Here is a 14,401-nt window from a genome sequence, read left to right as displayed (position 1 = left end):
AGGTCGCGGTGGGTGGCGAAGCCCTGGCGGGACCCCTCGCCTTTGGGCGCTGCCTCCGACCGCCGCCCCGGGAAGCAGGCTGCGAACCCACCACGGCCTCCCGTTCCGCGGACCAGGGATGTGTGCCTGTGTGCGTGGTCGGCTCGCCGCCGTGGTTGTCGGTGTGCGGAGCCGTCCCCCGCCTCCCTCCGCGGCGTGGTCGGGGTGTGAGGAGCGTCCGGCCGGGTGGGATCCAGGCAGGCCGCCCGGGGCCGGTGGGTCTGCACCAGCAGGATCCCGGGTTGTCCGCGTCCCGGCTGGAGGGGTAAAGAGTTGCATTGGAGAGGCTCGGGTTTCCTTTCTTGTCCCTTGTCATCTGGGTCTGAGTGTTTGCTGGAAGAAAGGTACCAGGTGTGGGCATCTGCGTGGAGCTGGCTCTATGGGGCCAGAGGTTTGCTGGGAAGGGAGTGGTGTGTGATCGGTTTTAAGTATCCCGTTTGGTGATTCTGCTCCTGGGGGCCTGTTTTGGGTGTGAAACAGAGGATCCTCTTTGAGCCCAACTTAGGTCCCTGTGTCCACGGTGAAGAAAAAGTAGTTGGAATCTTCCCAGGCTAAATGGAATAAAATAGTAGACTTATCCGTGTAGATGATACAACCCAATTCCCATTCCCTCGAGAACATCTGGAATGAGTCGTATTGGATACAGCCAGCAAGTCTTCCTTCAACATTTTGAGAGCAGATCGCAGATCAGGTTGTGAAGGTGACTTTTTTTTTTTTTTTTTTTTTTTTTTTTTTGGATGGGTGTGAGACAGGTTGTTGATCGTTGTTAGCCAAGCTGGCTGGGGCTTGCTCTGGTTGGCTACGCACTCTTTAAAAGTCAGAGCACGGTAACTTCTTGCTTTTTTCCTAATGTATTTTACTTACACAAACTTACCTGGTCTGGGTGTTTTTTGAGCCGAAGTACTGATCTTTCTGTCTGATTTGTATATCCTTTCCCTTTTTCTGAGTTCTAGAAATAATAAGTAATTATTGATGCACAACTTTACAGAATTCAGTTTGTCCTATTTTTTTGACCTCTTGTTACGCTTTTAATGACCCTACATTTTTGTGAGTATATATATACATATAAGCACCACTGTTTTTACAGAAGAATTTGAGGTAGTTGGGCTTTTTAGGATATTCTTATCTAAGAGATCTGGAGTCAGGAAACTTGCAATGAAGGGATTTACATTTTTTTTTTTTTTTATTTAATCATGAGACACAGAGAGAGAGAGAGGCAGAGACACAGGCAGGGAAGAAGCCGGCTCTTTACAGCAGGCTGGTCCCTGGGATCCTGCTGGTCCAGACTCACCGGGCCCAGTCAGCCTGCCTGGATCCCACCTGGCCTATGCAGGACTAGATCCCAGATCCCAGAATCACAACCTGAGCCAAAGGCAGCCACCCAAACACTGAGCCACCCAGGTGTCACGGGATTTTAAATTTGGATTGGAAAAGTGTATTAATCATTTTTTATTTTCCATATTTTATTATATTTTGACACCTTAGGGGCCTGGCTGGCCAAGAAACTGCCCTTGCCAGGGATAGTTAACGGACCTTGACCTGTGAACATGCTTTTCATATGCAGACCGACCCCCAACCACCTACCTGCTTTAAGTAATTTTTGCCCACCAAGCCAATTTTTCCCTACCCCCAAATCAACCCAGGGTCAGGTCACAGGCAACCGGGACAGCCCCTATGCCCTAAGCCTGCTGGAATTATTTTAACTGGCCAATCCTAAACTGTTTATTCTGCCTGCCTTTCCTGTGGAAACCCTAAGAAGGACTATGGCTTTGCCTTCCCCTGGCTCCTTTGTGCCTCCTGACTGACACTTGGTGCTTCCTCCTGTGGCCTGGCCTGGCGTGGCATGATGTACTTCTCTCCTTTCTGGCCAAACGGGGAATAACGTTACACTTTTCTTTTGGTGGCATTGACCTCTCCTTGTCACTTTTATAAATTAAGACCCAGGCACAAATCTAAAGAAGTCTGGTTTATCATTGAACTTTGCATTGACGATACAAGGTACATGTTGATGGTGAGGAGGAGGAGATACCGTAGAAACAATTTTGGCTGGGACGCCCAGGTGGCTCAGGGCGTGGAGTCCCAGGATTGAGTCCCGCATTGGGCTCCCTGCATGGAGCCTGCTTCTCCCTCTGCCTGTGCCTCTGCCTCTCTCTCTGTGTTTCTCATGAATAAATAAATAAAATCTTTAAAAAAAAAAAAAAAAGAAAATTTTGGCTTTGATGTCAAACAGATTGTTTCAAACCCTGGCTCCAGACTTTGCTTCTACACATTAGGTGACATTAGACAAGTCATATAATTTACTTGTCCTCTAAGCTCCTCCTCTGTAAAATATAGATAATAATATTTACTGTACTAGATTTTTAGAGGGTTACATGAAATAATCTTACCTTTCCCCTCAAAGCAGACTGGTATATTCAATTACCTTCAGTATGTCTCCATGTAAGTATCTAATTGGCATCTCAAAGGCAACATATCCAATCTGCATTTGTGACGCCCTCCCCAGATCTTTTCCTCCCCAATATTCCAATTCTGAGCACATGACACCACTATTTACCCAGTTAACCTAGGCCAAAACTAGACATTTCTTTCTCATACTTTTCGTCTAATTCATCTACATTTAAAATACATTCACAATCTGTGACCAGTTTTCAACTCTACTACTCCCACTCTAGTCCAAACCACCTTATTTTTCCTGTATTTGTTCTGCCTGAACAACTGCAGTAATCTCCTAGTTGGCCTCCTGGCTTCTCCTCACTCCCTCCCCCAGGCTTTTTATTCTTCACAAAGCAGCTAGCCTAATTGTTTTAAAACATGAGTCAGTCATAACAATCTTTTGCCTCAGCTCTTTAGTGACTTCCTATCATATTCAGAATTTAAAAAATTTTTCCAAATTACTTTTAGTAAACAGAGTAGATTCTAGCTTTTTAAGAATCTAAAGATACATAAAACCCAAAGCAATCTATTTTTCTGAGATCAAAACAAGCTTCTTTTTTCCTCTCTAAACATAATTCTTGGCATTGAGGTAAAATCCAAATTCACGTGATACACTGTCAGACTTTTCCAAAATACTTTAACTCCTGCTTTAGAAAGTCTCATGTGACACGTACATATTTACATATTTTTTTCTTCAAAGACTAATAACAAATTTATGAGGTGAATAAGCATGTAATTGAACCATGACATTACTAATAATGTGAAAATAAAAAGCAATTTGTTCATACAAAGTGTTTATGGTGCAGTATGAAATGGGATCACAGAATCTATGCACATACGTGAATCACCAAAAAGTTCAGAAACTAAGCTTACTTTAAGAAAATTCATCCTATTGTTTGGAGCAAAGGTGGCCAAGTTGTGATGTACAAGAATATTGTGTGTAAAATCGTCAAAGCCAGGTATTAGCCTAAATTGGCAGCAACTGCAACTTAAAAACTAAACCCAACCAGATCTTTACCGTGGCAATGCAATGTTAGCTTTGTGGCCTGCAGGTTTTCCTGAGGTCACAGCCTCTTCTCTCTTGCCTCTCCTCCTGGGGCACCCCCTGTCTCCAGAGTTCTTGGCTTTTTCTGCTCTCTGACCTCACTGCTGTTCTTCACTTTCGTACCGACCCCTTAGACTTCTTACTTTTTGTCCAGCTCAGTGCATTGAAGATGTACTGGACTTGGCACCTTGCCCTCAGAATATTATTTTCACAAATATTTCATGGCTCATTCTCTGTTTGTTCAGGTGTCTGTTCAAACATGATCTCAGAGAGGCCTTACCTGACCACTCTATTTAAAATAACAGTCTTAGGCATTTTCTTTTTCTGTATAGCACTTAACTGATATTATCTATTTATTGTTTTTCTTTCCCTTTGGAAGGTAAGCTTCATGAGGAATTTTGTCTTCTTTGCTGTCATATCCCTAGGATCTGGCACATAATAAGTGCTCAAAAAAATATTTGTGGAAAGAATGAATCTCCAGTCTCATATCAGCCATTTATTCAGCCTTCAATCATTCATTACCCAAGTATATATTGAATTCCTACTGTATACAAGACACTGTAAGAGGTACTGTGTTACTCAAAATAGACCGAATTCTTGCCTTCAGAGAGCTTTTTGAGAGGAGGAAAGGGCAGATAAACATAAAATAAACACTGTATAAATATGTATTATTATGAAGGATTTTGAAGAAAGGAATACCAAGAGGCCTAGTTTAATTTCCACATAACAATGAGTTTCCCAAAATTTTTCCTGCTTTTATTTCTAATTTCATTTTTTTTCTATGGTTGTAAAACACATTTTGCATTATATCTTTTTAAATTTATTGAGGTGTGCTTTATAACCTAGGATACGATTTGTCCCAGAAAATTTTCCTTGTGCAAACAAGAAAAATATAGATGGTGTTGGGTAGAGTGTCCTATAGATGTCTCTTAGGTCTTAGTTGGTGTATACTGTGTTTTATTTTATTTTTTTCAAAGATTTCATTTATTTATTCATGAGAGACACAGAGAGAGAGGCAGAGACACAGGCAGAGGGAGAAGCAGGCTCCATGCAGGGAGCCTGACATGGGATTTGATCCGAGGACTCCAGGATCACGCCCTGGGCTGAATGCAGCATTAAACCACTGAGCCACCCAGGGATCCCAGTATACTGTGTTTTAAATCTAATGTTTCCTTATTGATCTTCTATCTAGTTGTTCTTCCACCACTATTGGAAGTGGGGTATTGAAGTTTCCAACTGTTACTTTTTTTTTCTTTTAAAGATTTTATTTATTTATTCATGAGAGACACAGAGAGAACAAGGCAGAGACACAGGCAGAGAGAGAAGCAGGCTCCATGCAGGGAGCCCGATGTGGGACTCGATCCCAAAACCCTGGGATCACACTCTGAACCAAAGACAGATGCTCAACTGCCGAGCCACCCAGGCGTCCCCCAACTGTTACTTTTGAAGTGTCTGTCTCTCCCTTCATTTGTCAGTTGGTTCGTGTATTTTGGTGCTGTTATTAGGTGCATATATGTTTATCACTGTTACATCTTCCTGATAGATCAACTCCTTTAACATTATGAAATGTCCTTTATTTCTAGTAACTTTTTTTTTCCTTTAAAGTCTGTTTTGTCTGATATTAGCATAGTCACTCCAGCTTTCTTGTGGTTGCTGTATGCATAATTTATCTTTTACCATCTGTTTACTTTTCATTTATTTGTTTCTTTGAATTTAAAGTGATGAATAAATAGCATATAGTTGGATAATTTTTTAAATTGAGGTATAACTGACATATAGCATTATATTAGTTTCAGGTATACAACATAATGATTTGTCATTTGTATATATTGTGAAACAATCACCACAGTAAGTCTAGCACCAAACCCATACATAGTTAAAAGATTTTTTTCTTGTGATGAAGACTTTTAAGATTACTCTCTTAGCAACTTTCAAATATGCAATAGGGTATTATTAACTATAGTCACCATGCTGTATATTATATCTCCATAACTTATTTATTTTACAACTGGAAGTTTGTACCTTTTGACCCCGTTTACCCATTTTACCCACCCTCTACCCCCATCTCTGGTGACCACCAATCTGTTCTCTTATCTGTGAGCCTGTGTTTTGGTTTATAAATTCCACATACAAATGAGATTGTATAGTATTTGCTTTCTGTCTCTGACTAATTTCACTTAGCAAAATGCCCTCACTGTCCATCCTTGTCACAAATAACAGACTTTCATTCTCTTTTATGGCTGAGTAGTATCCCATTGTGCGTGTATATATATATCTATATATCTTACATATTCTATATCCATTCATCCATCATGGATACTTAGGTTATTTCCATATCTTGGCTATTGTAAATAATGCTTCAGTCAATATAGTGGTGTATTTATCTTTTTGAACTAGTGTTTTCATTTTCTTTGGATAAATACCCAGAAGTGGAATTAATAAATTGTATGCTAGTTCTAATTTGAATTTTTTGAAGAACCTCCATACTGTTTTCCATAGTGGCTGCACCAATTTACATTCCTACCAACAGTGAGTGCACAAGAGTTCCCTTTTCTCCACATCCTTGCCAACACTTGTTAATTCTTGTCTTTTTGATAATAGCCATTCTCAGAAGTGTGAGGTGATATTTCATTATGGTTTTGGTTTTGGTTTGTATTGCCCTGATAATTAGTGATGTTGAGCATTTTTTCATGTACCCGTTAGCCATCTGTATGTTCTCTTTGGAAAAATGTCTCTTCCGATTCTTTGCTAATGTTTTGATTGGATTTTTTTCTGTTAAGTTGTATGAGCTCTTTATATATTTTAGATATTTAACGCATTATCAGATATATGATTTGCAAATGTTTTCTCCAATTTAGTAGGTTGCCTTTTCATTTTGATGTTTTCCTTTTTTGTGCAGAAACTTTTTAGTTTGATGTAGTCCCACTTTTTATTTTTGCTTTTGTTGCCTTTGATTTTGAAGCCGAAGTCACAAAAATCATCACCAACACTGATGTCAGAGTTTACCACCCGTGTTTTCTTCTAGGAGTTGTATAGCATCAAGTCTTACATTCAAGTCAATAATCCATTTGAGTTCATTTTTGTGTGTGGTATAAGATAATAGTCTAATTTCATTCTTTTGCATGTGGCTGTCCAGTTTTCCCAACACGATTTATTCAAGAAACTTCTTTGCTCATTGTATAGTCTTGGTTCCTTTGTTGCGAATTAATTGACCCTATGTTTGGGTTTGTTTCTGGGGTCCCTATTCTGTTCCATTCATCTGTGTGTCTGCTATTATGCCAATACTATGCTGTTTCTATTCCCACAGCTTTGTAATATAGTTTGAAATCAGAGATTTTGATGCCTCCAGCTTTGTTCTTTCTCAAGATTGCTTTGGCTATTCAGGGTCGTTTGTGGCTCCATGCAACTTTTAGGATTATTTGTTCTATTTCTGTGAAAAATGCCATTGGAGGGGATCCCTGGGTGGCGCAGCGGTTTGGCGCCTGCCTTTGGCCCAGGGCGCGATCCTGGAGACCCGGGATCGAATCCCACGTCGGGCTCCCGGTGCATGGAGCCTGCTTCTCTCTCTCTCTCTCATCTCTCTCTCATAAATAAATAAATAAAAATTAAAAAAAAATGCCATTGGAATTTTGATAGATGTTGCATTGAATCTGGAGATTACTTGGGGTAGTATGGACATTCTAATAATATCAATTCTTCCAATCCACGAACACAGACTATCTTTCCATTTATGTGTCTTCTTTAGTTTCTTTCATCAATGTTTATAGTTTTCAGTATACAGTTCTTTTACCTCCTTGGTTAAATTTATTCCTAGGTATTCTTTTTAATTCAGCTTATTACTTCTTGAGTTAAAACTATTTTCTCCTAACATAGGAATATGTAAGTCTAAGAAAATATCTTAAATCTAGCTTTAGCTATATTTTATAATTTTAATGTATCATTTTCATTTTTACTTCCTTTTTGGTCTATAAATTGTTTTGCTTTATATATTTAGGTGTACTGATGTTGGATGTGTAAATATTTACAATTGTTAGATCCTCTTGATGAATCAGTCCCCTTACCATTATATAATGACCATCTTTCTCCGTTGTTAGCTTTTGCCATAAAGTCTATTTTGCCCAATAAAAGTATAGTTGCCCCTGCTCTCTTTTGGTTTCCATTTGCATGAAATAGCTTTTTCCATCCCTTCACTTTCAGTCTGTGTCTTTAAAGCCAAAGCACTTCTGTTGTAGGAAGGATATAGTTGGGTCTTGTTTTCTCATCTATTCATCCATCCTGTGTCTTTTGATTGGAGAAGTTAATCTATTTATATTTAAAGTAATTATTAATAGGTAAGGGCTTAATATTGACATTTTGTTAATTGTTTCTTAGGTGTTTTACACTTCCTTTGTTCCTTTCTTCCTCTATTGCTGTCTTTGTGATTTGATGATTTTCTGTGGTGGTATGCTTTGATTCCTTTCTCTTTTGTATATATATACTTTTTTCTTTTCTTTGTAGTTTCCATGAAGCTTACATAAAACATCTTACAGTTATATCATTCTGTTTTAAACTGGTTAACAACTTCATCTGCATGCAAAAGCGCTGTACTTTTACTCTACACAGGCAAAATCTCTGAATCAAGTCTGTGGCTCTGCAAGTGATTATGTAAATTAAAATTTTGTTTATCAAATCACATATATACATGAAAATAGTGTCTTTTCAACTAGAGTTTTTTAAACCCTACAGCAAATCTAACCTAGTCAGAATGTAAGATTGGGGCTTAAGCATGTGTGTTTTGAAACTTCTCCATGTATTTCTGTTGCATATCCTTGGTTAAGACATCTGTGTCCGAGAAAGTCACTAAATATTAATCCTCAGAGGGATGGGCTTGTAAGGCTTTTGTAAAACAGTTACCTATGCTTCACCTAGACTGACCTTTTTTAAAATGTATGTTTCCTTATTTCTTTATAATGGGCTATATTTGTAACTTTGACAAAGGATTGTTATACTTGTCTGGTTTTTTTTTTTCTCTTGCAGGTGAAAATGAGTTCTTCAGTAAGAAGAAAAGGCAAGCCAGGCAAAGGAGGTGGAAAAGGGTCTTCTAGAGGAGGAAGAGGAGGCAGAAGTCACACTAGTAAATCTCATGGGGGTGGCAGCAGTGGCGGTGGCAGTGCTGGCAATAGAAAGGCCTCAAGTAGAATTTGGGATGAAGGTGATGACTTTTGTATCTTCACTGAATCAAGGCGCTTATCCAGGTCATTATACTTTTTTAATGTTTCAATATAGAAACGGTATCAATCTCTAATCTGTGGGACAGCAGAGAGCTAAGAGAAAGGGGGGGAAATGCCAAGAAACTCTGGTCAAGTTAATTGTTCCTCTTGTTTTAAAACCTTGCAGTCCTCTACTTTGTAACCTTTTCTTAAAGACATGATGGCAAATAACAGCTTTTTTTTAAGAAGATGGAAATCTGAAGTTAACTTCAACTTACATGACACTATGAATTGAATATAATACTGTTATTGTAACTAATGTTACCAGGAAAGTAAATACTGGAAATAGTGAAAGACATTTTGGCAAAAGTTATTTTAAGTATTTCTTACACACTTACACACTGTAGTTTGAAAAACTTAAAATGCTACTTGGCTGTACTCTGTCTTTTTAGTTGATGAATTTTCTATTTTCTAGACACATCAGCCAACTCTTTACTGGTGCTTCACGTGATGACCAGTGACAGAGTCATATCCAGGCTTCTTTCATATTCAACTTTTAAATAATGAATAGATACTGATAATTCTAATCAATATTTAATGAAAGTAAAGCTTCTATTGCTGCATGTTATGCAGTATAGATAGAGGATTCTCATTGTCAAATGGCAACGCAGGCTGTACTGGAATCTTTGAGACAAAAAAGATTTCTTTAAAGCTACGTGTACACTTTCTTTTATGGGAATAACTCTCAACTAAATATTAGTTAGAAAGGAATATAAGTGAGTGATGGAAGTTTAACTGCATAATACATGCTTTTAACTTAAATGGATACAATTACATGCACTCAAGAAAAGAAAAAGAAAAGCAAATAGCATTTAAGTGGTTTAAACTTGCCACTAAATGAATCTGGGCCCCACAGTGAGCAAGATATGGAAGAAGAAGGACAATTCCCTCCATTATCCTCAGTATCCAAGTACTTTTTGTACTTGAAGCCACTTGATGCACTAAGTATATGATTTTAGAGTTTAAATATATAGGGTTTTGTTTTTCAAAGATTTTATTTATTTATTTGAGAGAGAAAGTGAGAGAGCACAAGCAGGGGTAGGGACAGAGGGAGAGGGAGAAGCAGACTCCCCACTGAGCAGGGAGCCTGATACAGGACTTGATCCCAGGAACTTGGGATTATGACCTGAGTCAAAGGCAAACATGTAATCTACTGAGCCACCCAAGTGCCCCTAAATATATGCTTTTATACATGGTCTGTAACATAATCAAATACATCATCTGATAACCAGAGAATCTATAATTTTTTTTTTGTTGTTGTTCAAGAAGAAAAACAGTCATTTTGGACATATTGAGAGCTAATATATCAATATCAAACTTGACATCTTTTTTTAAAAGAATCTTCCAAGGTAATTTTAAGATATGTTTTCACCTTACCTGCTGACTTAATAACCTAACTTCTGAGTTAGATGCAGCTCCCTTGTTTTTGAAAACATAGACATAATTGGAGGTTCTTACAGTCTTAGATGTTCATTCACACAGCGAGTATATACTGAGTGCCTACTATGCACCAGGCACTGTTTTGGGGACTAGAATTGTAACACTGAATAAAATATTGTCCTTGTCTTCCTAGAAGGAAGTCTGAGGTATAAAGACCATAAATAATATATATCCAGGTAGAAAGTGCCCTGGAGAAAAAGAAAGGAAGATAAAAGAGGTAAAAAATGCCAAAATAAACTCCTGTTATTTTTAAACAGTTGCTGTTTTATATAGAGTGATCAGGGAAGGCTTCTCTAATAACATGTCCTTTAAGCAGGGAAAAGAAGGATATGAAGGGGAGCGCTATGAAACTACCTGAGGGAAGAACATTGAAGGCAGAGGGAGCACCAAATACAAAGTCTCTCAGCTAAGAGAGTGCCTGGAAGGGTTAGGAAGTGGCAGAAAAGGACATGGCTAGAGTGGATGAGTAAGAAGGAGAGTAACGGTTAGATCCAAGAGGCTCACGCTGTGTAGCTTTTGGTCAGCCTTTGGAAGCCATTGCCAGGTTTGAGGCAAAGGTGTGTGACATCAGTTCCTCAGGCCAGAATTGCTACTATTCAGCATATGCCTTTGTGTGAGTTAGAATATGATGCTTTTCTCTTGGGGCAGTGATAGCCCCAGAATGCATGGCTTGATAAGCTAGCATGGATTGGATTCAAGCTCTTGCCAACTCATCCTCCCTCATTGTCTTCCCATCCCAACAGGAACTTTTGAACAGCGTACAGTCTGTGCAACTATGCTCAGTAGCCCTGACTCAGTATTCTGTGTGGAAAATAGACTACAAGGACGTCTGGGTGGCTCAGTAATTGAGCGTCTGCCTTCGGCTCAGATCATGATCCTAGGGTCCCGGGCCCGAGTCTGGCATCAGGATCCCTGCGGGAACCTTCTCCCTCTGTCTGTGTCTCTGCCTCTCTCATGAATAAATATATAAAATCATTTTTTTTAAAAAAAAAAAAGGAAAATAGACTACAGGGGAACATGGGTTGGAAGCAGGAAGAGTAGTTGGGAGATACTCTCCGAGAAGAAATGTCATAGACGATTTACATATTAGTCTGGAGTTCAAAGAAAAGATCTAAGCTAGAAAAGTAAATGTGTGAGTTGTCTGAATAACCGCTATTTAAAACTATGAGATTGGGGGAATCCCTGGGTGGCTCAGCGGTTTAGCACCTGCCTTCGGCCCAGGACGTGATCCTGGGGTCCCGGGATCGAGTTCCACATCAGGCTCCCTGCATGGAGCCTGCTTCTCCCTCTGCCTGTGTCTCTGTCTCTGTCTCTCTCTCTCTCTCATATGAATAAATAAATAAAATCTTTAAAAAATGAATAAATAAAAAAAATAAAACTAAGATTGGGTGGGATAGACTATACAGATAGAGAAGAGGTCTGAACTTTGAGCACAGGGATACTCTGGTCCTTAGAGCTGAGGAAGATTAGGAGAATCTGACAGAGGGGATAGCGTAGTTGCCAGTGAAGTAGGAGGAAAGCTAAGAGAATTTAGTTTCTGGACTTAGGAAATAAAGTTGCTTTAAAGGGAATTATCCAGTCAGATAGGATTGGATACCTAAAGGGGACACTCAGTTGTAAAGGAATACTTGTGAGAGGTCAAGAGAGACAGCTGTCCCCTGAATTTGGCAATGTGGATATCATAGGTAACTTTTCATTTTAGGTTTCACATCTATTGCCTTATATATTAACAGTTTATTTATTTTTGGTGTGAACTTTTTTCTTTATCCAAGTATAATTAATATACAATCTTGTATTATTTTCAATTGTACAGTATAATTGTTCAACAGTTTTATTCATTTCTCAGTATTCATCAGGATAAGTGTACTCTTAATCTGCTTTGTCTAGTTCACACATTTCCTCACCCTCCTCCCCTCTGGCAACCACCAGTTTGTTCTGTGTGTTTAGGAGTCTGCTTTTCCATCTGTCTCTTTTTCTTTCTTTGTTTATTTGTTTTATTTCTTAAATTTTATATATGGGTGAACTTTTAAGAACTATTGTCTTAGCTAATTCAAATATGTAAAACATTATAGTTAACTCTGTCTTGGCAAATTCAAATATATAAAACATTATAGTTAACTATGGTAACAATATTGTACACTACGTCTCCAGAACACACTCCTCTTGTTACTATATCTGTTCTCTTTGACTTCCTTTACCCATTTGCCCCAGCTCCCCTTCTGCCCCATCGGAATGATCACTTCCCCTAAATAGGACTAGAAAATGCAGCATTTTGTTCATTCCCATGAAGGTGCTGTATAATCTAGTTATGACTCTCAGACTCCCGGAGAACACATTTGAAAGCCACCAGGAATTTTTTGAACCAGTGGGATAAATTGGAAATTTTTACATGGTGTTTATTCATTTGAATTCAGGATTATTGGAGACTTCTGTTTTATTGAGAAGGACTTGAGATTATGCAGGCACCAAGCTAAGATTAACTGATACATGGAAAAGTTTACAATCCAGATGTTCCTCACATGTTGTTTCCCAAGAATCAGGTAATTTCAGTTTTTAACTGATAACTCCCCTTTCTATGAATCCCAAAGCCAGATCTCACACTGCTTCCATGGGTGGCATGACAATTACATGCCTAGAGAAAAATAAACTAACAGCATCTCTTCTCTGTGGCCCCAGTTTGGTCTTATCTCACATGTAGCTTTATTCCAAAGCCTCAGCTGGTGAATGTCTGCACCTTAGCTTCATTAACAATAGTGTTCAAGACTCCTGATGGGTGGTGAGATGAGGCAGGGTTTTCTTAGTGTAGTATATGAGTTTTCTCATAATTTTGGTTTTAGGCCTCATTGAGTTATCTATAGCATACATAACCTTGACAAGAGCTGTTTTATATACTTGGTGTGGAGAAACCCTGATTTTAGTGTCTGTCAAAGAGAAAAAGAAAGTGGAGACAAAAATAATGATGTAGATAACCCTTTTTAGGAGTTTTATGATAAAGGGCAGAGGAAGAAAGAAAGATAAGTATAGTTTGAGAGGGTGTGCACTCAAGGGGAGAATTTGGTTTGGTTTTTTTAAGATGGTGGACATTATACAGCATGTGTATATGCTGATAGAAATGCTCCATGGGGAATAAAGAACTGATGATGTAGAGGGAGAGGTAAATGCTAGAATAATTTCCTTGAGGAGACTGAAGAGATTGAGATACAGTATACAAATAGAGGGGTTGCCTTTAGGATCTAGGATCATTCTTCCCTAGTAACAGGAAAGAAGGCAAAGTAAAGGGGTATAGGGATGCCTGGGTGGCACAGCGGTTGAGCATCTGCCTTTGGCTCAGGGTATGATTCCGGGATCCGGGATCGAGTCCCGCTTCGGGCTCCCTGCATAGAGCCTGCTTCTCCCTCTGCCTGTCTCTCTCTCTCTCTCTCTCTCTCTCTGAGTCTCTCATGAATAAATAAATAAGATCTTAAAAAAAGTAAAGGGGTATAAAGATAAGTGGTGAGTTAGGAGCATGTAGTCCCCCTCATGTACTTTTTTTTTTAGCGAATCATGAGGAAACAATCAGACAAATCCAAATTGTGAGAATTTCTCCAAGATGACTGACCTGAGCTCTTCAAAAAAGACAATGTCAGGAAATAGGTAAGGGAACTTAAGGGAATTCGAAAAAAAAAAAAAGCTAAATATCATTTTTAATTAGATAATCAAAATCTATAGAGGACATGACTGAAACAATTGGGGGCTTTGAATATAGATTATATTTCAGAAGATATTGTGTCAATATAAAGTATCTTGTGAGTTATAATAGTATTGTGGTTATATAAGAATTTGTCTCTGTTCTTAGAAAATAAATGCCAAAGGGGCACCTGGGTGACTCGATTGGCATCTGCCTTTGGCTCAGTCATGATCCCAGGGTCCTGAGATCGAGCCCCGCATCAGACTTCCTGCTCAGCAGAGAACCTGCTTCTCCCTCTCTTCTGCTACTTACCCTGCTTGTGCTCTCTCTCTGTCAAATAAATAAATAAAATATTTTTAAAAAAGAGAGAGAAAGAAAACACATGTTGAAATATTTAAAAGTGAACATGATCTCTTCATGGTGTCTGCAGCTTATGTTCAGATGTTCAGCAATATGTATATAAAATAGAGGGGGCATATAATAGGCATATATGTGTATACGTAGAGAGAGAGAGGAAGAGGCTGCATA

The 14,401-nt window shown here is 38.8% G+C and overlaps 1 protein-coding gene across 7 annotated transcripts in view; it reads left to right on the top strand.

Moving 5' to 3' along the window:
* The window catches only part of DHX57 (DExH-box helicase 57), a 63,720-nt gene that overhangs the window by 161 nt on the left and 49,158 nt on the right, over window positions 1-14,401 (top strand). For 2 of the 7 annotated variants that reach the window (XM_055327024.1, XM_055327023.1), the window contains exons 1-2: window positions 8-304; window positions 8,534-8,751. In XM_055327024.1, the coding sequence (XP_055182999.1) occupies window positions 119-304; window positions 8,534-8,751 (404 nt within the window). In that variant the 5' untranslated portion in view covers window positions 8-118. The other 5 variants (XM_055327029.1, XM_055327027.1, XM_055327026.1 and 2 more) reach the window with 5 other exon arrangements.

Source organism: Nyctereutes procyonoides, unplaced genomic scaffold, assembly GCF_905146905.1.
Source record: "Nyctereutes procyonoides isolate TBG_1078 unplaced genomic scaffold, NYPRO_anot_genome, whole genome shotgun sequence".
In the NCBI taxonomy this organism is placed as follows: Eukaryota; Metazoa; Chordata; class Mammalia; order Carnivora; family Canidae; genus Nyctereutes; species Nyctereutes procyonoides.
This window is presented reverse-complemented; position numbering and strand designations above follow the sequence as displayed.